At 39.6% G+C, this 27,545-nt stretch overlaps 2 protein-coding genes across 2 annotated transcripts in view; one reads left to right on the plus strand and one right to left on the minus strand.

Annotated features, from left to right (window-relative positions):
• Window positions 1–27,545, plus strand: part of PPAT (phosphoribosyl pyrophosphate amidotransferase) — a gene marked incomplete at both ends in the record, with an annotated part of 47,374 nt that overhangs the window by 5,655 nt on the left and 14,174 nt on the right. The window lies entirely within an intron of this gene.
• Window positions 918–26,044, minus strand: LOC309592422 (zinc finger and SCAN domain-containing protein 20-like; the record flags this gene model as incomplete). Its single annotated transcript, XM_082315767.1, has 10 exons — window positions 918–947; window positions 3,407–3,597; window positions 4,677–4,742; window positions 6,197–6,598; window positions 7,332–7,403; window positions 10,726–10,812; window positions 15,759–15,848; window positions 16,900–17,337; window positions 20,753–20,839; window positions 25,657–26,044. 10 exons carry the CDS (start codon window positions 26,042–26,044, stop codon window positions 918–920), a joined length of 1,851 nt encoding a protein of 616 aa, XP_082171893.1.

Here is a 27,545-nt window from a genome sequence, read left to right on the forward strand (position 1 = left end):
GGGAGAAGAGCAAAGATCTCTGTTTTTTATAGGAATGCTGCTCTTGCTGTCATTACTTGGTGTTGGTTTTGATTTTTAAGCTGGATCATTTTCATGATGTAATTTATATTAAGATTCCCAGGAGCAGTTACATGGAAACAACTCGGTCTGGCCTTTCTGCTAAAAAGGAACCATGTTGTGGATCTATGTCTAAGGTGGCCTCTCCTCCCAAACCCTTTCAGTCCTCCGGTAGTGCTCTCACACATAACCATTTAGCATGTGTCAGATGGTGTCCCACATTCTGTTTAACTCACCCGTAACTGTGCCTAAACTAAATATTGTGTGACTGTAATAAATGTAAAGCTGTGATCAGAGCAGAGCCACAGCACAAGCTCAAGTGGATATAAAAGTACACTGGAAGGATGAGTTGGATTAACTAGTGCTATTTTTGAAGGGACTTTTTTTGAGAAATCCTTCACTCTAGTGACATTCTATTTAGCCCATTGTCACTACCCCGGGAGATGCTGTCAAAAGGAGGCAGGCCATAGCTCTAGACAACCGAAATTCTAAATGTTCAACATTCATGTTATTTTGTCTCTAAGCAAAAAGTGATGTGGAATCATAACTACAACTGCAGTGAAGAAAGGTTGTCTTGATGCCACTTCGATTTATCTATCTCAACATCCTACATATTCAAGTACATTAATTGTTATCTGTATAAATGGGAATAGCACATAAATATTAGATGATGCCAAATGCCCCATGCACTTGACATCTCTTACCATCTTTGACCGAAAATAAATGTGAACAGCAGGAAAGAAGGAGATAGCTTTCTGACAAAACAATTACAAAAAGCAAGCTATGCTTTGCAGCCACAAAGCAGAATAGAAGTGGAATCCCACACAAAGGGAAGTCCACCTTCTTTGGATATTTGTTTGTCAGGTAAATCCTGCTGTCTGGAAAGTTTTCTGAGGAAAACAAAAACCTTTTACTTGGAAAGCCATTTGTGTTCCTTTTTTTCTGTCAGTTCTTGCTTCATGTCTACCCTCTAGTGTTGATATGAACAGTTTCCAAGAAGAGACTGCAAATGTGCTCTGCAATTCTCTGCTCTGACCTACTAAGAATTTAGACAATCCTTTGCCTCAGTGCTTTTGTGCAGTTCTCACCTGTACAACAGCATTTAAAAACAGATACATATTTCTTGAAAGATCTGCTTATTTTTTATTTTCTGGAAGAAGAGAAAGTTTTGGGGGGAACATTGTACTGAATGACAGCAAAGTTTTGGAAAGAGTGGGATCCTTGTGCATCACTCAGAATTTTAAGTGCAGTTTGTCTCCTTTGCAGTGCTAACTGCCTCCCTCAGGTTAGCCCTTCTTCTGCGAGGCCAGTCACACTGCAACAAAAACAACCTTTGAGCTGCTCCAAGTTAGGGCTAGCACAGCTGGGAACTTGCTGGGCTGCTTCAACTCACACAGAAAACCATTTGCTTTTTTTTTCCTAATGGGGCTAATCTTGTGTCAGGTTAGTGAGCTGAACTGGTTGATAGAGGATCCAGCAAGCATCAGATTGCTCAAAGCAGCATGGAGAAAAAGGGATCTTCTTGTTGCAGTGAGTTATCAAATCGGCTTCAGCTGCTTTATGCAACTTCAGCCTTGCACTCATGGAACAGAGCAGGTAGAGCAGAACATGTAGGTGGTCCATATTATTTTCACTACAGTTATTTTAAAAACTTAATTTAAATCTAAATTGAACTAAACTGTTTAAATATCCTAGAGTGAATTAGGGTTGGATCACGCATTTTTCTGGTTCACACGTGGAAGGAGTAACCTGTGAGCTTAGTACTGCTAGGAATGATGAAGTCTTCAGCTGGCGCAGCATGTTCTAGAAGGATACCCGACTGCCGTGATCGCAGGGACAGATCCCTTGTTCTCCTACCAAAGACAGCAGTTCTGTATGCAAGTAATATGATGCAAATTCAAGGATGTATCTTTGAACCAACTCAGTGCAAAGAGAAGAAAGATTTTTAAACTAACAATGACACTAGTATTACAAGCCAAAGGAGGTTTATCCTGAGAAACCAATGTCAAATATGAAAAGTGGTAGATAAGCATACACTGGAATAACTGTATGTTCGTGTCACTGTATAAATGAATATGATCAAAAAACTGTGGTTATCTAGGGATCTTTTTCTGACTTCTCAGAAATGTTTTAAAAATGATAGTCAAATGGCACATAAAATCTACCTTGGTGGAAATTATTTACCTTTGTAATGTATCTCATGAACGAATTAACAAGAAAATAACTAACCACAGAGCAGGAAACAAAGCGTTATATCCAGGAATATTTTTGTGTAAGATTTTCTGAAGAGGGACTTGGGTGGAATTCAGGCCTCTGTGTATAAAAAAACTTGGCGGCTGTTGCTGCTGCCGTAAGGACTTGACTATTTGACTTCAGTTGTGCCCTTGTGTGTGCCCAGAACTGACCTAGCTTTGGCAGGGCTGTGTAGGTCTATGCCCAAACATGACAGATCTAGAAATGAGTTGTTATGCTTGAATACACTGAAAGGAAAACTCTGGAAGTGCATGCCTTGCAGGCAGTACAGGCTGTAGAGTACTTACACAATCACAAAATGAAATAGTAGCTAGTAGGATTTTGCAGAGTAACGGTTAGTTATGGCATGGCATTTGTCACTTATCATGTCATTGTTCCCTGCACTGTTTCTACATTTTCTGTACTTCATTTGGTTACTGGACAAGGCAGACCCCTTGCCCAGTACAGAATAGGGACCAGAACCCATGCCTGCCCTTCTAGGTGGGCATCAACTTTGTGTACTTTCTGGCTCATTGAATTCTCCAGTTCATTGCTGCACAGCACTATACCTTCAGCGGGCAGATGGGGATGGTCCCCCACCCCAGCACAGACAGGTGGCAAGGCTAGGAGGAGGGTAAATGCTGATAAAGGAATTAAGTGTTGTGTGTTCTCCACCAGCCTTGCCTAACCAAAAAGAAGTTCTCTTATGGCTTCAACTGTTTGGTTAATTGCAGAGGACTAACTTGCTAGGAAGGTCATAGAAATCATAATTGGAAATGATGGGATGAAATTTTAACTGTATGCGTTTTCTTTGATCAAAGTGATATTTTCTTCCAATTAAGCCTGTTAATTGTGGCATGTAGGTGAGCCAAGGCATGTAGGCAGCGGTTATATCTTTATTAGACTAACTGACGTCACTGCTAAAAGCTCATCGTTAAGGATTATGATGGGATCTCACACCTTGTTTCAGTTTAAGTGACTGAAGATGAATATATTAAAGGGGAGCAAGCATGTACTCGTGTGGGTGACCTACACTCATAAATAAGTCTATTTAATTTCTTACTATCTGAGAGAATCTCTTTGCATGCTAATTTCGTAGAAAGTTCATTAAACCAACCTGTTGTATGGCTGATGGATCAGCATACAGCTGTGTTCTGTTGAGGTCTTGCATTTCTTCCTGCTTACAAAGCCTTTCTAACAGTAACTTTTTGCCTTCTGTTACTGTGTGCACTCTCTCTGTTAATAGTTTTTGGAAGTGGAGTATGGTGTTTTCAGAAGCACTTTTCTTAAGTGGAACAGGTGACACCTCTGTGGACAAAAGCAAAGTATGTAGTTAAGAGTGCACAAGTCACTGAACTGCTGACACTGAAGTTTAGCGCATGCTAGATTTTCCTAATGCTATCCTGTTACGCTCTTTTGGCAGGCGTTGCCTGGTGTTGTGTAAGGGGTCATTGTATAACGGCCAGTAGTAATGAAGCAGACCTTGCAAAGACCACTCATATTTGAAACTTTCAGCTTTGCCTAGCTACTGCCTTCTGCAAGATGTACTTATCTAACAGACAATAAATGAAAATATATTTAATCACATAGTTAGTCCTGTTAGTACAGTTTGTGATGGTGAACCAAGTAGGTTGAATTCAGAAATGTTGTGGTGTTCGGATCTGTTTGTGTTCATCTGTCTCTAGACAAGACATCATTTTAGTATTAAAAACAGGGGCGAGCCTCCTAAAAAGTAAGTTTGTCATCCCTCATTGTTGGACTTTTTGATTATTTACGGACTGACAGTTCTGATAGGAAGAAAAATAAGCTCCTGACCTTTCCTATATCAGATTGCATGCTGCATATTTCTATCCATCCCTTCTTTTTTGTCTCTCGGTGATTTTACACCATATCTTCTCTTTGGAATAGCTGTCTTAACCTGTTTTCTCTTGTACAACATGTTAGACATTACATGTTAGGCATTATATGTCTAAACATGTAACTTCTCCTCTCATTTACTGACACATAGGATAATATGAGGAAACCACAACTATGACTGTGATATTGTCCCCATTTTCCTCCGAGCAATACAGGTAATTAAGACATCTTTTTAAAATATTTTTTTCTTTTCCTTGCACTTGATTCTTATAAATCAAAGAAGTATTTCCAGATGATTACCTCATTTATACCAGGCATGAGGATTGAAATAAAGAAATTGCAGTTTTCCTTAGGCCCACATTTTTATCAGGACTCTTCTTTTGCAGATTGTTGAGAGAAGAATGTTGGTTTGGAGCTTGGTGTTAAGTTCTAGCATTTTCTTTTTTTAACTGTTTGAGTACTGGAAACTAGAATCTGGCATCCAATTCAACAGCAGTGTATAGATGCTTTAAAAAGTAAGGGGCTCTTACCATCATTCCACGTTTTTCTCTTGATACTCAAGGATCCTGTGTTTGCTGTAACATCTCCCACTGAAACTTAGAAGAGAAAAGCAAGGTGACTAAGTATTTTGCAGAGATTCTCAAAGCACAGTCAGTCACACACCAAAAAGCTGTATATTACAAAAGCAAATACATTGGGACAGGTGACCTGGTGCAATGAGAATCTTCTAGAAAACTTAGGTACTGGGTTGGCAGACAAATTCAGGGTGGAGACACATTTATTTGGTAGATGCCTTGAACAGCTTAATAACTAAAGCTTCTTTTCTGAAAGGTTATTGTTTTACTGTCTCCTGCATCAGCATTCACAGCACAGATTACACAGTCCTTTTCCAGCATGCTAAAATGTAAAACAGCCAGGCTGGCTCAAATATTTTTGGTGGTGTAAAATTCCATTCATGGAGAGCAGAGAAATGAGCAGTAATATTTTCAGTTTCTGGATTTGGAAGAAAACGGCTGTCTTAAGAATGTGATCAAGCACAAGAATGAAGCAGGTGAGAAGCAGTGGTGGCATCCCCATGGCTGTGTGGATGTCATTCCAGCCCCAACTAATGGCACTACTGTATGGTGCCCTTGGACACCCCACTGGGGCTCTGATTCATGACTGAGGACTGCTGGCTTAAGGATGGCTCCAGCGATTTCTGCTCAAGCTGTCCATCCGGCCTCTGCTGCAGAAATGGTTCAAGCCCTCAACTAACATTTGTGACATTGCAAATTATTATCTAACATATTGAGAAAAATCAGAATTAGTTCTAGTTTGCCATAACTCACTGAGCTCTAAGCTGCAGTGGTTAAGTTGCTTCTAAAAGAGCATCAGATCTGCCTGGAGCAGGGGCAGGTGCCCCTGAGAGCTGGAGCAGCTGGCCTGTCATGAGAACCCTTACAGCGGACACAAGGTTAGCTGTGTGGTTCCTAGATCAGAGGCCTTTTGATACTAAAATAGAAGCAAACTCTATTTAGAAAACTGATTCTGCTTTAGCAAAATTAATATAATAATTGCAAGTGCTCAAATAAACATCACTGCGCTGGATTTTTCTCTCTCTTGACTGTGGTGTGAATTGAATTAATCAAGTTTGCTTTTTTGGAGTCCTTGCGCTTGGCTTGATTGTTACAGATTTCTGCAGTTCTAAATGGTATGAGCTTGCAGCTCTCTATCCATAAGAATTTACATGCCTGCTAGATCACCTCTGAAACCTGCCACGTTTTCTAGCACCATTTCACTATATGTCACTTAAGCTTCCAAAAGTGTAAAGATTCTCCAGTAACACTGGATGCTTCAGGTGCTTTAACTTTTTGTTAATGTTCTCACTTCTAAACTCCTCCAAAGACCATTTCCATTTGCTGAATATTGCCTACGTGACCATGCAGCTACAGGTTCTTCCATTATTTTCCCTCCCCATTCTGGCCACATATTTCACCCTTACAGCATGGGTCAACAGGCAGCTTTAAGTGTCGTTTTAAGCGTTTTATCTCATCACTGAAGTTTTTAGTACCTGATAGGAGACTTGAACTTTCACATCCCCAGCTCGAGGGACCCAGAGGCTGCCTTCTTAAGATACAGTCAACTTCATCGTAAAATCTCATTTTTCTCCTGGGATTACCAAGATGTTCATTTTCCTTCTGCAGCGCGCGGTATTCATATTTTAGGTTCTTGTACTTTGTGCGACATTGTTTCCAGTCTCTGTCTATACCACGTTTCATTAACCTTCTGGCAATTTCCTCAAATATTTCTTTATTTCTTGTGGCCCCTTCAAGCATTTGTTGTATCTTCTCATCTGACCATATGTTTATCAAAGCTCTGACTTCATTATCACTCCAGTGTTTTCCTGCTCCAGTATCATTAACTGTAATAACTTTAAAGTGATTTTGTGCTTCTTCCAAGGGAATGTGATTGTCTGAAAATATAAATGAAACAACTGAGTATTGCTGAATATACATACATTAAAGTGTAGCTGTAGCTAATGATTTGGTAACAACATGAAGGATTAACTAATGTTTAAATTAATCTCTTGTTACAAAAATATTTTAACTTTACAATGTTAATATCCATACACGATTATGTTTCTTTTAAGTATGCAAAATATGCAGCAAGTGAAATCTCTTGTTTCTCTAAGGCATCTAAAATTCAACATTTTGTCAGTGTAATTTTGTTGCTGTTGTTGTCAAATCAAAGACATATTTATCCAAGTGCTACATGTAGGAAAGCAATAGGCCTTAAGCTTTAAAGCAACAAGATATCAGCACTGATAAGAAAATGGCTTTCCAGTATGGTTTCAAATTAGAATGGCAAGGCAAAATATCATGCAAATGAAAATGCCACTGGGGATTCAATAGAAGAAAAAAATCTTACCTACACGTTCAGAAGTAGGCAGATTCTACTCATCAGATAAGTATAGAATGCAAAGTTGAACTATAGTATTAATGCAAGTTTTGCTCATGACAGGGAATAGAGCTATGAAGTTAATTTTTTAAGTTTAGTGATAAAGCTAGACTGGCATCAGAAGTAGAAACGTAGAGCTGTATTTACAGTAGAGATCTGGTTGCTCCAGCTTTGGTACTGAAATTACAATGCAACAATTACAAATTACCATTTTGTTTCAGAATAAATGCATGGAAATTAATACTCACCTGTCCCGACCATCCGTTTTGCTACTGGCGTACAAGATCTGTCTTCTGAGGTAGTGCTTATAGAATCATCATCTATAGAAACACACAGTTTTAAATAAAATAGACTTGGACTTAGACAAATAAATTGCTAATATTACTGTCATCCTCTGCAGATAACACTTATCTTCAATTAAAAATGTCATAACCTGGTAGTCTAACCCATTAGTTATAACTAAGTCTTCTGCCACATGCCTCCCTAAATCAAATTATTTATTGGCATTTCTCGTAAGCCCTATCTTTCTTTCTGCCCCCGCGTTCTCCAAAAGGTAGCTGTGGATGCAACACAGATTTAAAATACTTGATTAAAGATGTAGGCATACGTGGATGGTTTGTATCTCACATATAAGTCGATTTGCGGAACGTTTGTACACATTGAGAGCACAGGTGTGCCTTCCATTTTTTTCCTAGGCGATGTGGGTAGGGCAGGCTTGGTGCGGCTTTGGTGCCATTTGTAAGGGCAGGCGTCTGCGGATTCACTCACGCCTAACAGGGCTTGGACTGCAGCCTTTCCCTTCCTGGGGTCATGCATGCTCCCCCACTGCTGTCGGGAAATGAGCAGGGACTTGGGCCCTAGAAGACCACTGTCCCCCTCTCGAGTTTGGAAGCTGTGCACGTGATTGGGATGCGATGAGGAGGAGGGAGAGGCACAGGCACCCGTCAGCAGACCAGCACGCAGTGTGATTTTGCATAAGCTGCATTTCATACTGCTGATGGGGCTTTTCTCCGATCTTTGTGTGTTTCCCTGGTACAGCAGAAAGAAACTGAAAAGAGACCTTTGCTCCTTATTCCTAGTTGTTCTCCTCTCTTCAGGACTCCTTTTTACCACAAAAAAAAACTGGTGTAGAGTCCATTTTAGTAAGCTGCCATGGTAGATTTCAAAGCTGGGCTTTGAGGTGTGCCTTTCCCTGATTCTGGGAGGGGTGTTAGGTTTTGTGGGGAAGGTTGCATACTTTTGCCTTCCTTTAGGGGACAGCTATGCTTATTTACTTTTGGGTGAAAGACTGATCTCTGATACAGAGCTTTTGTGATGGAGATAAAACAAGCAGAAGAAAAACTGGAAGACAAACCATTAATGCTTTTGTGGAAATCTTTAGCCTCAGCTTAAATTGCACTTTCTATATGTAGGGATGGCTCTATCTGAAACTATTCTATGTGGCTTAAATGACAAAACGGGGAAGACAGAAGAACTATTTTTTATTCTACCAGCGTTTTGAGTTCTCTTCAAAATTCCATCTCTAACAGGATAGAAACATCATTATATTATTTTTATGCATGTCTACATGCCAGGTTTTTTTTCCCTCTGCAGAACTGAAGTTATAATAGCTTTGCACTCTTTCACAGCATAAAAACTATTCCCTTCAGAAGTAAAATTCAGAAGCCCTCAGAATTCTTGAAATCATCTATGGACATCAAAGCCCACCTCTGCTGGCTCTGGGCTCATTTTCTCATGCTTGGACTTCTCTGAGGATGAAATTTCATTTTTGTGTGGAATTACTTTTTGGGTTGGGAGGGAGAGAAAGGTTAGTTCTCATCATTTTGGTAGGGGATGTCACAGACCAGTTATCTTCAACGCAGTATTCAGTAAAGGGGAGAAGTAAATATTCCATATGTGTTTTGAAAAACTGAGTGCATGGTTTAGACTCTGTTAGAAATAAGAGATCATTGGTAAATAAGCAGTGGTTCATTTGATGAGCTTTCTATAATGGTACTTGCTGACATATGCACAGAGTAGTATTTGGAATTCATATTTGCTTTATAACTTGCTTTCATACTTGTTTTCATAAGCCATATACAAGAATAAATTTTATACCTATGGAAAACAGAATCAGAAATTATACTCTCATACGCATGCATGTATGATTTACTTGGGGTGGTAGAAAAAAAGTGTTTTTTCAAAAACAGGCTACCCCATAACTCTTAAGAAAATTCTTGCACCTTCCTTTAACACTTGCAGCTATTGGAAATACAGCCTGGGGCCAAAATGGAGCAGTAGGTCTACTCCTGGGCTCTTGAGTGATTTTTTTTTTTTCCTTAAACTATTACCAAAAAAACCATGGCTTTCATTTATGTGCTCATTATCTAAACGATGCTGGCTCTCTAATCTCTTTCTGCCTCTGGCAATGGCACTTGTGGACTGCTGACTTGAGTGATTACTATTCTCAATTGGATACTACATGACAGGAACAGGGAGTTTGTGTGTATAATGTAGTCAGTTGATTTGCATGATTTTTTATTCTGTGTCATTGTGTATGAACTCTTCTCTTTGCATTAGTGTGACCTCGCTATGTGTCTAAACTTTCAGGGACACAGCTTTACTTTATCCTCAATGTAACTTATGTTTCTGTGTGTCATTGCTGTGATAGCATTGCTCTGTTGTTGTCCTCAGTGTCATACTCCTTACAGTTGTCTTTCATAATCAGGATCAGCCTATGCAAACAGTTGTCAAAGCTGTGTTGGATAGCAGGTCTCAACACCCAAACTCCAGATAAAATAATTGCTGAGAAGGAAGCTCCTGCCTCGGTCACAGAAATACTGACACATACAATAGAAATATTCTTATGGTAGAAACTTTCAGTGTAAAAGGGCAAGGAATTCTTGTTCACAGAATCATTATAATAGATTTTTTTATTCTTTCCATTAAATTCTGGGTGTAAACAGCAGTATCATAAAGTATATTTTGATCCAGGATGTCAGGTCAATAGATTTCAATGTCATCGTTATTTCCTCTGATGCCTTTTTTTCATGACCTTCCATGGTTTCTATGCTCATTTATTCTAGAAGATCAATATCCCTACTGTATTCTAATGTTAAACTTTAACATTTTTAATAAAACCAAATCTTCTCCTGAATACTTGTCATTGAATGTATGACTTCTACATATTGCTGAGGCTCTGATTTCAGTTTTACTTGTAAAATAGTTCAAAATATTTATGGCAATTGTTTGATAGTGAATAGTCTGAAATTAATTGCACTGTCATGAAGTAGTTTGAAAAGACAGACAAGGCATAAAATGTTCAGTGTTTCTGAGACAGGTATTTGCTCTCCAGTTTATCCTTTCTAGCAACTGTGTATGAAAAAGAACAGTATTTGTCACAATCAAATGCAGACTTGTCACATCTAGAATAACAAGTAGTATGTTGTCTGGGAAAATAAGGTCTTGTTATTAATTGGGAGAAGGAGAAATAAAGTGTTTATGCATTTTTGCACTATGAAATCAAACAAAAAACAGATTTTCTCATAACCTAGAACTAGACCGAGTATAATGTGCAGGAATAACATACGAACCTTAGAAATCTGCAGTTCCCAGTAAAGTAGAATGTGCTGTTATAACCATCAAAACAGAGTCTTGACCTACCTATGTCAATAGTCTCCTTCTTTATTTGTGTAGCTTCCAGAGCTGCTGGGGTGGAGTTGGCAAAGTCCCCCTCATCTTCAATGATTTCTGTAAAAAAAAAATAAAATACAGAGTTCTTATTAACTAAACAGGTCTTGAGTTATGTCTTGAGGATCACTAACTTCAGAATGCCATTAATAACTGTTGTTAAAGATTTCATCTCTTAATACATTAAAGCTGCCATTTCTCTGCAGTAGCGGGCTTAAGAGCAGAGTCTATGTACTTATATATTAAAATAAATCCAGGACACCACATAACAGCTGCATAATACAGGTTTATGGATTAAATGTGCAAACTCTTAAGTTATTTAAACCTGGTTCAGAATTTGTAGAACGGTTCGCTGATCGTGGTTGTAAGATATGAAGTAACTGGTGAACCTCTGTGCAGCAGAACAGATGGTGACTTTCATAAGGGGTGCTTCAATACATACTGAAATTATTGAAAGACTCCCAAGCGACTGATGCCAAGAGTCACTGAATTAGCCCCAGAAGGGGCAAGGGTCCTGACATTGCATCAGGGCGCTGCACCTGGATGATTGACTGCAAGGCTGCCTGCCTGCGTGATAAAGTACTAAATGCCTGTCCTGAGAGCATCCCCCCTGCTGTGGCTTGCGAGGGTTTTACATCACACAGCTGGGCCCTGGCGCGGGCCAGGGTGACAGAGGTGTCCCTGGGCTCCCCTCCACGGGGAGGAGATCTCCGCTCCTCTGCCATTGGCCCTCTGGTGTTTAAGGGAGGACTCCACCCCTCTGCCCTGGGACGGACAGATGGACAGGCGGATGATGCAAGTGGTCTTTCCGATCCTCCTTTCCAGGTGAGGACACTGTTGTACAGAGATTAAATGGTGAAGGCCACACTGCAGATCGATGAGAGCAGTTTCTGGCTTCCAGCCTGTTCTCAGTCCATTCAAGAATATTGCCCCTAAACATTGAGCAATAAAGCATAATCTAGAGCCATTTTATTAAAAATTACCCCCCAAATCAATATGGCCTTGTTTGCATTAGCATTTCTTTATGACGTGACTGGCATCATGCGCCTTTGTATTTTTTTAACTTGGCAAGCCAAGAATGTGGGTAGGGAGCCTGGGTTTTCTTCTAAGCCACCATTCAGAGTTTTGGGGGGGGGGGGGAAGGCATGAGGAGAGCAAGACTGAGCCAAACAGAACAAACCATCGACAGTTTCTGGCATGGATAAAACACAGTGGCTCCGTCCGCATTGTTTAGTGAAGCTATAGACAGTTGCCAGCAAATACGCTTAATCTCTACGTTGTGTTTGAAACATTGCTCACAAGGCCATCAGAGCAATGCTGTCACAGTCTTTCCTTTTACCTGCTCAGACTGATACAAGCTCTGTTCTCTTTTGGCACTCTGTTGCTATCACTATTTATCCTGTTTTCTGGCTCATGAGGCAAGATTAGTAATTTGTCTCCTAATCCTTACTCTCATGTGTGTCTTGTATAGTATAAAAGCAGAATGGGGAATGTCAAAGCTAGGGAAATGTTTTCAGTCTGTGGCCTGTGTTTACTCTCAGTTTGCAAAGTTGCTTGCATCTCTGTCATGCAGGTCTCTGAGACTGGATGCAGACAGCTCTGGATGCACAGTTAGGAGTTTGTGTCTGCAGCCCGAGTATGCCTGGGGCTAAGCCAGGGAATAATCAAGAACTTTTGCTTTTGCACTTCTCTGAAAGACTCTACTTCACACCAGCCCAAGGCATATGTATTAAAACACTATCTTTTGACTTTATGTCTGTACATTTTAAAATTCCAAGTATGCAGCAGTAAACGTTCAAAAGAAGCCAACATAAGTGCATGAGTATGTACTGACTTAAGATCTTGACTTTAAACAACCACTTTTTAAAAAGCCCTTGCTTAGGAATGTATCTTGGCAATGTCATGACTTCCTCCACATGTGTCATGAGAGGGGCATTAGTAAAGCATGCAGAGCACCAAAAATCCTAAAAAAATAATCACAAGAAAAGTCATTTGTCTGAAGCAAAATACTTGCTGTAGCTATTTTTTTAAGAACATCAGGCTACTGGCATTTCTTAGAATCTTGTTTTCATCCCCACTGTTGTTTCCCTTGGCACTTCAGATTTAATCAAACACCTATACACAGTCTATGGTCATACTGCAAAGTCTGACACGTGGAACATACATGTATACAGAGTTAAAATTGACTGACTACTGCCTGTGCAAACTGAAGCAATTTGCTCTTCTGAATACATTTCTGGAATTAACTGTCCTTAAAAGTGATCCCATGAAATAGAAAACATCAGTCAAAATGACTACAGAAGGTTTTATTTCCAGATTGATTTAATATGGGTATCTTTTACCAGAAAAGAGAAAAATTTACAGTGACCCTAACCTTTCCTAGGCTGCTTTTGCAAAAAACTAAATGGGTTTGTGATTGCTATGAAGCTCTTGCACCCTCTGCTGGCCAGTCTGCTGAGAAAGCTACTCCAGGGCAATGCTGCGAGAGAAATTTCAGTAAACCGCTAATAGTCTGTAGAAGAACGCGTAAGGATTTATTTACCTCTGTCTTTTCTTTCTTAGGTGGGCATTTGAGCAAATACATGTGGGCAGAGGAGAAAAACAATACCATGAAACATCAAATAACTAGGTATTTTCCTGAAACTGGTGCATTTGTCTTTTGACTTCCTTATTAGAGTATGGCAAGCCTGATTGGACTGTTTATAAAGATTGGCAGTGGCGACGATGTTACCTTGGTTAATAACAGATCCACATGTAAGATCGTGAGAAGCACATGCACTTCTGAGGGAGCTTGTGCACCTCTGCACATTTATGCAGCTGCTGTTGCCAGAAAGCAGATGGCTGCCCAGGCTAGCTAGTGTATATCTAGACAAGTGTACGTATAACTCTGACTGCAGAGTACGTTAACTCCGTGCACCAATTAGGAAGAGACCCTGATACAACATTAACAGAATTTTTGAATTCTTATTTATGTCAATTTTTTTTTTACAAATTTTTTTTAAAAGCACATGAGTATGTATATGTAAAGTATAATTACATGCTTGTTGAGAAACAGTTTTCTACAAAAGTTCTGTTGAATATGGAGTAGTCCTTAAGGAGTCACATCCTAAAGGCTATCGATTGTTAGACATCTACTGATATCAAAGAACCAATGTAATATGGTATCCCTGCCTGACTGCCTCTTCACTATTTATCAGCAAGTAAATTTATGAATAGAGGTACATACAATCTCTTTACCTACCAGTTTTGCACTTTAAATTTATTTATTTGAACTGTCTAGGAAAGGCATATACCACAATTAGAGAATAAAGGGTCTCCATGATACTGTAACATAAAAAGCGTGCATATTTTCTCTGCTTTATATAATACCTAATTATGTTACCTTTAATAACATTAAAGTCTAGGTGTTTTTTACCACCTGTGATAAAATGATTTGAGTCTGTATGGTTGATTTGGGAGTGAGGGAAAGAATTTTGGAAACTGAAACTGCATCTTTTCATGATGAAGTGCTGTGGTTTTGCCTTTTTTTCCCCACAGAAGTTTGAACGGTAGTCTTCAGAGTGGATAGGCTGAGCCAGAGACACTTCTGGAACACTAGCTATTTTAATCTTTCCCCACAAAATCAGACTGCAATTACAATTACCCAGAAACAAACAAAATATGCAGTTAAAATACATATATTTGACAAGGTAATAGTAACCATGGTAAGCTATAGATGTCTAACACCTACACATATCCTAAAGGAATGTTAAAGAGTCAAAAATGAGTAGTCAGAACGTTACTAGAAATATTCAGATAACTTCATATTAAATAACTCATTTGGAAGATTGCAGTCTAAAAAGTTACAATATTACATAGCTGCAGGCAGTTGAAAACTATGTCAGATGACCGTTTAGTGACACTGCTGAATCTATGTATTATTATAGTCTCTTGCTACTGTTTGTGTAATTTTACTTGTTGATGGGGAGAAATGGAATTTGATGCATTTTACAAATAGTTTTAATTGGATCCCACAAAGTACTATTTATGATTTCTTAAATACTTTGTTTCTGTCAAAATGAGGTCCCTGTAGGCAAGGCATTTTTCATGACAATCTGTTTTTCCCTAATGAATGCCTCAAGTGCCTTTGGTGATCTGGTAAAAGGCCAGTTATATATTTCTTTGTTAGTAAATTCAAATTAATAAATGTAATTGCTCTTGAATGATAAAACATGAATACTACTGTCCAGTATACCTCAAATTATCTCTCATGATCAACCATGGCTTTACTTGTCACAGCTATTTCTTACATTATATGCAGAGTTACTAGATTCTCTGGAGTAGTATTTACTGTAACATTATCTGTCAGAAGATTTTTAATTTGACATTAAAATCTTTTGAGTTCACCTTATACCATTTTAAATTCTGTAAGACTACTCCTTAACGCCTAATTTAGACCTGAAAGAGATCATGAGGTCCTCCGTAAACTATGTTTCTTTGTAAAGAGTATATGACCTTCATATTCAGTGCTAGTGGTGATACTCTTAAATTAAGTTTTCATCCCCTGACATGAGCATTTACAAATTATATTAAATACTGATCACATTATATTGTGAAAAAGAGAATGCCGTATTAGTTTATGCACAGGAGACCAAACAATTCTAATCCTTGGGAAGACATAGTTTAAGTAAAAGGAAAGACACCGTTTAAGTAAAAGTAAATGCAGTAATACATTGCACTCAACTTGCTTAGACCAATAGTTTCTTCTTCTTTACACCTTGGGTCATGACTCTTTGGAAAGATTACTTGCTAGACTGTTTTTATCAAATTTAGCAAAGCACTGTAAATGTGCATGTGTGCCTGTATTTATTGAAAGTATGGTTATCGCTATGATGTTATCTCTTGCTTAAAAGTTTTTTAGGCCTCTGCATTTTCTAACCGTCATTACAATGTGGGCTTATTTTAGAAATCCAGTTTAACTTGCTAAATTTAGGGATTTATATAAAATAGAAGACTTTTCAGTTTACCTGCGTCAGAAACTTTCTTTATATCTGCAACCCGTAGGTCTTCTGACATATTACTAACAGAGTCCTCTTCACCTGTGTCTCCAGGCATTTCTGCATAAATAATGCTATGTTAATTAGGGCACTGCATTTGTGTACTACATAAGAACAGCTGTGCTGTGTCAAATCAAAAGATCCATCCAACCTAGGATGCTCTTTCTGCCAGCAGGCAGTAGTAGATGCATCAGCAAAGAGCACAGAAACAGCAACTGAAGAGTGAATCTTTCCCCAAAATGCTCTCATAGTTTTTTCAGCCAGAGACAGTCTTTGTGCTATATTTTTCTTGACTTCTTCCATTACTTTACTAACTTCTAGTCTTATATTTGGCCACCGTAATATCATCCCCTGTGTAAGATTCTTACTGCATAATAAAGAGTTTTATGTTTAATTCTGTTCTTAAACAACAGGCCTGTTTCTGGTTGTACATACCAATAAAAAATGTTTTAACTCCTGAGTAGTGTAGGTTCATCAGTCTACTCTAATTAATTCTGCATTAATCCATCCATTACCAAGTTATTCGTCAACAACCACACAAAAACAAAGGCAAGCTCTGCCAGCGTTCTTGGTGCTATTCTTTTTGCTATTTTCACAATAGTTGTCTCACTAGTTTGGGAGTCTTGCTCCAAAGGCTGGTAAAACTGGGCCACTGGGGATCATAAGAGAAAGACAGTTTAATTGTTAAGTTTTTAGCCAATGTCTATAAGTACAAACTTCTTTTGCTCAATGTCTTCATTTTTCTAGTAACACAGTCTGACCATCTCATCCACTTTTTTTATCTAAGCTGGAAACAGTCTCTTCTGCCATGATTTTGACTGGAATGGTCTCTATATCATTTTATCTTATCCTATGTCTTCATCTTTTTTTCCTGTTTTTGCTTCTCAATTCTACTAAAAAAAGAATCAATCTATCTGAAAGATTATCTTATAATGTAAAGTGAACAACTGGACAAAATAGTAAATTTCCATAGTAAATTTTCCATTTCCCCCCCTCCCCACAAATTGGTTAATGTAGCTAGGCGCTTTTTTTTTTTTTGGTTCTTTTAAGGCCTCTCTAGTGCTGGCAAACTAAAAATTTTAAATGATACATGGGTAGCTGAAGTACTTACCTATGGAGTCCTTTTCTGATTTTGCTTCTGTCCATTCTGGAGGCCTCTCACTTTCATCATTATCTGATTTACTTGCTTGTTCCATGGTGCTGTGCCCCAGAATAGCATCCAGTTCATTAAAAAATTTCATACTTTTACTTGTACTCCCTGAGTCTTGGGCACTTTTTACACTCTTGTATTCATGTTTCAGATTTTTGTATTTTGTCCTGCACTGCTTCCAGTCCCTGTCAATTCCGAACTTTTGAAGTCTAGCAGCAACCTGTTCAAATATTCTTTTATTTCTCACTGTCCCCTCCAGTTGTTGCTGGATATTTTTGTCTGACCATATGCGTATCAAAGCTCTGACTTCATTAACAGTCCAGTGTTTTCCTCCTTCATTTGCTACTGTTGGAATAAAAGCCGGTGTTTTGGAAGCCTCTATTGCTGACGTTGGATTACCTGCATCGTGTGTGGTAGGGGAGAGACACAGATACGGGTTACCTGCATTGGGTGGTTGGGGTGGGGAAAGGACAGAGAGAATGAGAATGAAGTATGCTGTTTCCACGTGACTTGTCTCTCCAGAGGAAGATGGAGCAGAGGTGACATCAAAATCAAGCTACTGGTTATTGATTTGTCAGCATTTTTGTTAATTCTGAAATAATTTTTGCCTTCTCTTGAAAACCAATATTAAGATAGCGTATTACATTTAATTAATCTAAGAGGAACATTTCTTTCTTCTGTGCCCTGATACACTGAACTTTCACTTGTAACACCTTTGAGAACAACCGATGAGCTGGTTTGTTGTTCAGACATTAGAGAGGAGAAGAGTGCTGTTTGGAAGATACAAAAAGTGCTGCGTTAGCACAATAAATTGGGCCCTGAGTCACTGACACTAGCATAAAGACTTAACTTTCTGCATTCATGCCATACTTTTGGTTTTACACACATGGAGAGCTTTAAACTGGGTAAGGATCTGAAGAATCCGATCCTTAACTCTTAACAAAGCCCCCCCTTTGTGGGGAGCTGAGGAATGGAGACTTTTGCCTTAAGTCCCACAAGAATATTTGTGTGATAATGAACCTGGTTCTCATGGTACAGAACCTCCCCCTTTCTCAGTGCAGCTCAATATAAACATTAATATTTGAATAATCAAAAATATTTGGGTTTTTTTAGTAAAAAAGTCTGAGTTATCTTACTCTGCAGAACTATTTTTTTTTTTTATTTTCTCCAGTCTTCAACTTTATTTTTTAATATTAGGTGGTAAAGGATGCCATACAATTACTTAAAACACTGAAATATGATCTCTTGCAGTTCTTTAATGTTTCCTTGTTTCTAGTTATTAATTTCCTGTAAGACTTCGTTTTGGTTATCAAATTAGTTTGGAAAGTGGTTTCTCATGCATTTTCTAAATCTTTGCAAAAATAGCTATTAAACACCCCCCCCCCAATTCCAATGCTTTATCAAAGAGAGCAAATATGAAAGTGCATAGTAACGGACACAGTTTTTTGCAATCATACTGAACTGATAAATGCCTTTGCAAGTGTCTTATTCTAAAAGGGCAAGCCAGGTTACAGGGGTTGGATACTTTATAGTCACTGAGGTTTGTGTGATGGCAAAAATATCTGACCTTTGCTTGCACATACAGCTTCAGTGGAGCATACTTGTGTAAAATAACCTGTCTGGGGACAAACTTGTCCTAGATAGAGGCATTCTTTAGTAGTCTCCGTACTTCATTCTAGTTGTGAAAAAGCTGTACTAACAGGTACCAGTTTTTTCCCTGTTAGTCCTATGTTAATCGGACCTCTGCAGCAGCCAGCTCACTGGTATGTTGTTGAGGGTAATTTTCAGGTGACATATCAATTATGCTTTCTTCATTTCTTCCTGAGGGAGTGAAGGAAAATGCTTGTTTACAGGTGAATGCAACCATAGGAATTGCCACGGTTGACAACTGCCAACATCAGATAGGTTTGATGTAGTCTCTGCTCAGTGTGACCAGGAGTATTTCAACTATCTGTATTTCCAGTGTGGTTCATTCTTCACTACCAGAGAGTGCCACAGAGACCAGAGAGAAAAGGCACAGGGGAAGAAAAGAGGAAGAATAATGGGGAAGGTGCTCCTGCACTTCCCAGTCAAAGCCACAGAGTATGGGGCAATCTGGGAGGGATAAGGTTTCTTTAGTTCTTGTGTAGACCAGTATTTCTCACTAGTAAGTTCATTTGCAACTGAGCTCACTTTCAGTGGTGGGCATTAGTTCAAAAGAGTTCTAGTGACTCGGGCATTGCTCATTCATTCTGCTGTATGCAGAGTGGAAAACGGTAGCTTTGTTTGCTCCTCATTCCCTTTAAAAAACATTGTGATTCAAAATATCTTACCACAAGCACTACTTTGAAACAAAGTTGTTATGGCCACTGTGAAAATTTTCCTTATGTCTCAAATGTATTTTAGCTCTAATTTGTTTAAAAAACTTGTTAAGACAGGATATGCATTATTTTTTGATCTGAAAGATGTATTTATACCATATTTGATTTTTTTCTAAGCTTCCTCAAAAAGAGAAATCTGCTGAAATGAAACAAAAATATTAAGCAATATAGATATGAAGGGCTCAACATTTTTCTTTCAGTGATGTCTGAAATAGTGGCTGAAATCTAAAGACTGAGAGAGGCACTAAGGAAGACATTTTAATATCAGTACATACTTGAGAGCCCATGCAATTGAATTTATGTTGCTGGCTTTGTAGAAAGTAGCTTTCTCAGAATTGAAGATTTTTTAGCAGGCCAAATGAATCTGCTTGGCAGTGTGTTGCAAGAGCACTGAGTGACACAGACATAGTCCTAGAAAATTTGATTCAGATACTTATGCAAGAAAAGTTTTGTGGATAGATAGATAGATAGATAGATAGATAGATAGATAGATATGTGCATATAATTCCATGTGAGATTCTTGTCCCTAATTTCTTGTTGTGCCAGGCAAGAGAGGTGTAGTGTGTAACGTAAAAGCCGTACGTTTAGCTGGGGCCTTGTTTTCTCCCTGAATATGGCACCTTGGAGATTCTGTAGTGAAGGTGGTTTAAGTGGACCGGGACGTATGCTAGGGCATAGAGGGTATGTAAAAAATGGAAAGAGCACGTAGGAAGTTCAGGACAGTGCTGCTGTTCATCCAGGCAAGGAATCAGCTCATCGGTTGCCTAATTCTTCCTGAAATGTGTTCAGGTTTCTCCCTTCCCTTTAGCAGCCCCTTGAAGAGGCTCACACTTAGGATTTTGTCCCTCTTTCTGGCTGGCCAGATTTGTGCCTTTGCTCTGTAATGACTTTCCTGAGCAAAACTACTATAGTAGGATGGTTTCCAGATGAGTTGTTGTATGGTTGGTTGGACTAAAGCATTGCTGACTACCCCTTGCTTGGAGAGTGGATACAGCTGCTTTGAAGACCACTGCAAATCTGTATTGCTCAGTGGGACAGGTCTGACCTCTGCCTATCTCTCCTGGCTCAGGCCATCACTCATGCTGCTTTAAGCAGAAATTACATGATTTGGAGAAAATGCACAAGTTGACATGGGTATCACACACTACCATTTTGCATACTTTCCACTAGCATTTAACAAAATTAATGGGGTTAATATGATTAAGCTGTAGCATGGGATGTGTTTTGAATGTGAACGGTGGTCATGCAGGAATTACATCATATACAGTGGTGAGTATCTAGCGATGCGTGAGACTGCTGAGTGCTAAAACTGGGAAGGAGATGGTGCAAAAGTGTAGCTATTTTAAAGCTGTGTTGATTAGAAACAGAATGACGGCGTAGTCAAGCTATCAGAAAGTGCTCTGACAGCCATGCTCCTTTTTAATTTTTGATCTCTCTGCGCCATCATACTATACCTAGTTGAACTGGTCTGATATGTGACATAAAAAGTAGTGGATCTCCTGGAGCATCCTCATCATCTTCTAAAGAAACTGATATTTCACCTGGGAAGGAAAAAGTTTTTAGATGAAAAATAGGTATGGACTAAATTAGCTTAAATTAGTTTAAGTGAAAATGTCCATACACAATGAGAAGATTATTAACATTGTAATCTCCACACTTAATTTGTATTTAAATTTAAAATTCATTTGGCCTGTCCCCATAAGGGGACATGAGTTATAGGAGGCAAATTAAATTATTTTATATCTTGCATATGAAGCCTGTTTGAAATGCATTTGAAAATTCTTGTAGAAACCAACTTGATTCTAGTGACTTGTATGCTTTTCTGACTCTCAGTATTTGGGGTGGCCAGCACATTAAAAGTATAGTTTGAAAGTAGATAATGAAAATAAGAGACATCATACAAATAAAAGTGGACTTTGCACATGGATTCAGATAACCACAAATCGATTTACATAACAAAAAAAGAAATTCCAAGAGGAATATTTAGAGAAGAGTATGAAGAAAACAAGAGTGTTCTGCAAAGAGCCCTGCAAATCTATGGAATTCATCAGTGGCACAGAGAAAGCGGGAAAATATTGTGACTAGGGAACAGACGTATCTGTAGCCAACAGGATTCAGTCAAGCTTTTTACAGTATAGCATTCCTACATTTGTTTAAAAAGCAGTATTATAGCAATTGCTGTGTAAGTTTGGAAAGCAGCACATGTAAGTCAGGTTCTGAATCAGCTTAATTTTCAGAGGACAGACTTTTAAGTTGTTCTATGGTAATACAGTGTATTCAATGTACCACGTTGACAGGAGGTTTGAAATGTTGGTTGACTGTACGGGGAGTGAGCTACTGTCACTCCAGGCAGGCCGGTCACACAGATCAAAGCTACCTGTCCAAAGGCACCGCGGTAGTTCGTCAGAAGGAACAGTAACGAGGTGCGGTTAGGATGCAACCTGGTATCCCTGACGTAGGTGAAACTGAAATCTGCGTTTGGATTCGTTTGAAAACATTATCCTAATCCTCCTGGCTTGCAGCAAGGCTCAGAATGACTCATAGATGCAGTGGCCTGATCTCCGACTGCTCCCAGCTGTCCGCCTTGCTTCTCTGGCAAGAGCTGCTACCCGCTGCGGCCGGGCTGACGGAGGGAAAGGTGTGCTCGTGCCTCCACCTCCAGCACCAGGACTGGTGTTTTATCTGCTCAAGAGCCGCAAAGCGAGCTATGGAAAGGGGAAATAAATTCTCTCTTGGAAGGCTGCTGAGTGTGCCATGGGTACTAGGATGAGCAAGTTTAATTACATTGTAATATTAAAAAGAAACAATTTATTATTTTAAGTAAATAAGAACAGTTAACACAAAAAGATGTTACAATATTTGATGGGGGAAAAAAAAAGCATCTGCTGAGAAAAAAAGTTACTCAGTAAGAGTACTGCACACTTATTTAAAAAAAAAAAAGTATATAAAATACTTGTCAATGACATGTTTAATGTTAAAGTCCAGACACAGAAAACTATCTATGAGTGGCATTTTCAAGTCGGCATTTCTGAAGGATCTTTTTGCATTTCTAGTAGCTGTCTGAGTTTTGTACATATGATGATATTGTCATTGCTGATGCATTTCTGCTTAGACTTGATAATTTCTCTGCATTTGCTGTGGTAAAGTGAAAGGCAAGGAAAGTGGCCAGGGCGTTAATATCTAAACAAGATTTAAAAGAGAGAAATATAAAAGAGCATAAGTAACTTAACATGAATTACTAGGTCAGCTTTACTTTTGTAAATCATGTACTCGATTTATTAATACTTGATTTAACTTGAAACAATCAAAACTGGTTGACAAAATGGGAAGGTCATTCGTTTGAACTGTAATGAATGATACCATTTTTTGTAGTGCACCATCACTCTACATGGATTTTCTTGGTTGTTGATTACTGGGATAATATGCAAACTAGGTTTTAAAAGAAGTGAACATTGAGTTGTATCTTTTTTTAATGATTATTTAAGCTACAACTCTGTGTTTGCCTCTGAAAACATGTATTTTGGGAGGACAACATGAACATCTCTGGCTTGCATTGCTGTATGCGCTTATGGAAAAAGTGTTGTCTTTCCATGAATGAGTTGGGAATTGGTGTGTGTGTTGCTACCAAGTTTGTCCTGAGACACCTCTCAGATTTGATTGTGATTTTCAGTATTAATTTCTTTAATTACACTTTCGAAAGAAAACTGATTTCGCAAGATATGAAGAAAAAACGCAGGGAAACACTATAGAAGTACCATTCAGTCCCATAAAAGTCCTCTCTTTTTTCCTTCCTTCCTTCCCCTTTCTCCCCCTCCCCAGCAATCTCCCAGTAGCCAAGACAATCAAGCAAATCAAACACAAAGATATGCTTTGTAGTTTTACATTAAGGATGGATATGAATATTTGGACTGAGGCTAAGCAGAATGGTAAAAATACAGTCATTTCTTTGGGAGCATGCCCTGTCCCTTGTCATGCTTTTTAAACAAAATAAATCAGTATAGCTACTAGGTTCTTAAAATAAAGTAAGGCATGCACGGCGGACAGTATTATTTGGCACAGGTTTGAGTTTGTTGATAGCATTTTGTTCCTGCTACCCAAGTCACAAGCCTAGATATCCTTGGTTCCCCCAGCTCTGTCACAGCGAGGCTTCTCACCCATGTTCCCCTCCTCTCCTCTAACACCCTGTGGCTGAAAGGGAGAAGCCCGGGCGGGGGGCCTGCAGGGAGGCAGCGGTACTTGGCTCTGCTCGCCTTACGGTGGATGCTGCCCACAGGAGAGCAGTCCCCGTCCTCCCGCGGGCCGGGGGGCACCGGCCGGGTTCACTGCCGGGGCCAGGGCCGGGGCGGCCTTCGCCTGCCTTTCCTTCTGTGGGAGCGACACCGTCAGATCTGCCCCCACCAAGGAACCTGTGAGCATCAGCTGCAGAGCCGCAGATGCCATTTTAGCCTTACAAGTGCCCTTCGGAGTGCTGAGCTGGGCAGCCTCCCCGGAGCAGAGACTGCAACTCCGACTGCAGTCGGGAAAGGGCTGGGCCTCTAGCACGGCCTTACTTGCTTGACCTGTATTCTTCCATGAAGAAAGTTGGTGTTCTCCCAGCTGTTCCCTCTGCCCCTTGCTATGGATGTATGCATTCTGCGTAGCTGCAGGACGCGTTTCTATCTTAGCGTGTTTTCTTTGCGGCTGAATTATGGTCGTTGTGGGAATCTTTGCATTTAAATTCTTGCCATTAGTGTTGCATTATTACAGTTAGTTGCATTTAATTTCTGTTTATCCATAAAACTTTTTTTTGTTTTTTTTTTCTTTAAGGGAGTAACAGGAATGCTTGTGCATCTAGAAGATACATTTAATTATATCACCTTTAAAACCAGACTGTCCTAATGCTTCAAAATGAGGTGTGTCTCACCCAGGGGTGATTTTTCTTTTTATGTTCTAGTTTGGGATTCACAACTGAAATTAACCTTTTCTGATTTAAACTTGCTAGAGGTCTAAGGCAGATGAGAATTAGGATTAACAGTTGGTGCGAACTACATCAAAACACAGAGGGTAATCTAAGGGCAGATCCTCAGATGAAGGACACTATCTTAATTTCGTGTAGTCCTCAGACGTGTAACAGCTTCTATTAGCCTCAGTTCTGCAAGTTGAAAAATAAAAATGGATTGCAATACACAGTGCAGAGAGCACATGTTAAAATATTCTAAAATTGCCATTTTAATTTAAAGTGACTTTGACAGATTAGAGGCTTTCTGCTAGTGGTGACAAATTAAGGTCAAGCTTTTCGTTAAGGTAAACAATGACAAGAAAAATGGCAATTTCTTTTCCTCAGACCTGTAAAACAGCATTGTAGAGGGAAGCATGGAAGGGTACAGGGGCAAGCTAGGTGTCTGGCTGCTTTCTGTGCCTTTGGCAATCTCCCCTGATACTAATGTTGAGTTTTTTGTTTTCTCAAAAAAAAAAACATTACAATTAACGTAAAATGCCACATACTGTGGGAACAAACGACTAATATTTGCATTTCTCTTTTTAGCCATCTTATTTTAGTACTTATAGCTATTATTGGGGCTTATGCTTCAGTGACATTTAGGATGTGACAAGGAGATTTGAGTGATGTCAAATAGCAGATTGACCCCAATGAAATGTTAAGCACAGCTTAAATGCATATGTAGAGAGGGTTGCATAAAACAAGAGATGCAAATAATTTGGTAAAAACCGCTTCAGAATAAAAGCAGTTGTATTCATTTGGTTTGCCTCAAAGTAATCTGATAAACATGATGATTTTTACTTTCCTCACTACATTACAATTTTTAATGAGAAGTTGTTAAACATCCCTCTGTTTCTCACATATTTAAGTTGCTTACAAAATAATTTAATTTACCTTTAGTCATCATCCCTAAATTTTCAGTTACAGAGAAATAAGAATAAAAGTCCTAAGTTTCACATGTATCACAAATAACGATTTTTTAAAAATCATGACAGTTTCAACCTTTACTTTTATCTTTCTTTAAGTTTACATCCACAAAACCTGCTTCCAAAGTACTGCAAATGAACGTCAAAGGAAAACAGCTTTTCTTAATTTAACGTTTCAACCCAGCGCAGGAGCCTTGATACCAGCGAGCACTCACCGAGGCTGCAATACAAGCAGTTAGCATAATTTTGCTAGAATTATGCTGTATTTACAGACTTCGACACTGGTGGGTGCTAACATTTTATTCCCCTGCGTGAGGAGTGCATCAAGTCAGTTCTAACAGCGCTGCTGGGGCCGCGCAGCCTCCGCTTTGGCTCCAGCAAACTCGGGCTTCGGTTTGGTTCCCTTTGGTGTTCAAGCAAAGAGAGAAAAATAGAAGCAAAAACAGTTTTTTACCTTGCGTGCTGTCTGTTGTGGGGCTTGTGTTCAGCTGCGCCTCAGTCGCAGAACACCTGCCGTTTTCTTCTGCTGCTAATTGTGTGACAGGTTCATATCGCAATATGGCATCCAGATCATGGAAAAACTTCATGGTTTTAGTGACATCCCCAGAGTTGTGGGCATATTTAACGGTTCTGTATTCATACTTCAGATTTTTATACTTTGCACGGCACTGTTTCCAATCCCTGCAAACTCCTAACTCCTGCAACCTTTTAGCAATGTAGATAAATATTCCTTTATTCCTCAGGGTGCCGTGGAGTTGCTTTCTGATATTTTTTTCTGACCAGACGCTTAACAAGGCTTTAACCTCCTCCTCAGTCCAATGCTTCCCTGCTCCACTCTCCATGTTGAAAGTGACCTGGAAATGATTCACTATTTCTAGCCAAGATTTTGTTTCCTAGGAAACCAGACGGCTGGTTGTCAGTAAGCTCCGCCGAGATGAAAGGATCTAGTTTTACTGGCTCAAGCTGCCTGAGGGGAGTAACTTGAGAAACTGCCAAATAAGCAGGCTCGGTATTCCAGGCAGGCGAATAAAGCAGCTGGGGCGGGAGCGGTGCCGGGGGGGCGGCGAGGCGGCCCTCTGCCCGGCGGGGGGCCTGGTTGAACCCCTGGGAAAGGGGGCTTCGGTACGAGCCCCGCGGGGTGACAAGGGGGGGAGGGGGGGGAAGGAGAGTCGCGCTATCTTGTTCCGTTAAAAAAAAAAAGGCACACACACACAGACACACAGACACACACACACGCACACCCCCCGGGCGCAGAGCCCGCTGCTGTGGCTGCCCGCGGCGGGGCCGCGGCGGCTGCTGCCCGCCCCGGGGCCGAGCCTCCCCGCCGGCGGCGAGCGGGCAGCGCTGGTGCCAGAGCAGCGCGGAGGGGATCACCCCGCTCCACGTGTGCTTGTCCGGTTTCTTCTTGAATCGATGGCCGTATATACACATTTTTAACTCTAATATTCATTGGTTATTAGTGATGTTTTAACAAAAAGCTTGCATACTTAAAAATCTCACCAAATTGGTAAAATTGTGTAAGCTTTCTGGTAACAAAATTGAGCTTCCTTTTCTTTCATTAGCACCACCTAAAAGATGTAATCCAACGACTGGAAAGGCCTTTCCTTCAGGATGTTTGCTTCGCTCTTTCTGGCTATTGACTTTGTGGATGTTTAAAGGGACAGTGTCAGTATTGAAATGGAAATTGCCTGTAATATTAGCATTTGGATTTAAAGTTCCCGAACAGCAGTATATCAGCCCTCAGGTTTTACTACCAGTCTTTGTGTTTGGAGATGGGACATCTTCCTGAGTTAAAATAAATGCGTTTAAGAATACCCTTATCTCTGATCTTTCTCTTGAGCATCATCTGTGTCAATAACAGGGTCAATTCGTTCAGATATGCGTGAAGTTTGTTTGCTTTGGTTTTCTGTAAGCAAAGGTTCTTTAAAATTTTGCTTTACACGCAACTGGGGCTAGTGACCAATAAAGGGATTTTAGGAATTGGAGAAAATTTGTAATGAGCATGGTCGGTTGTAGATTAGCACCCATTCTGTAGCTTTTTGTGCCCAATTTTATTGTTGCTTATACGAAATACTTCCAGTGACTTCAGTTGAGTTAAACCAGTCTAATGTGCAAATAGCGTCTTCTTCTAATATTCTAAAAATATTCTAAGTGTTTCCTTTTTTAAGAAAAACATCTTTGCTTTTCAGTCATTATTATGTATGAGAGTGGATGGGAGCTTACCAGTCCACCAACGTCCCTATGAGTGTTACAGGCACGGTGGGTATATGGCAGCAGTTTTGTTGGAGGCAACACTCTGCCTTATTCCAGGAAGCCTTTTAAAGGAGGATCGAGCAGCCTGCA

The sequence above is a fragment of the Platalea leucorodia genome, assembly GCF_965183815.1.
Source record: "Platalea leucorodia genome assembly, chromosome: 6".
Taxonomy (NCBI): Eukaryota; Metazoa; Chordata; class Aves; order Pelecaniformes; family Threskiornithidae; genus Platalea; species Platalea leucorodia.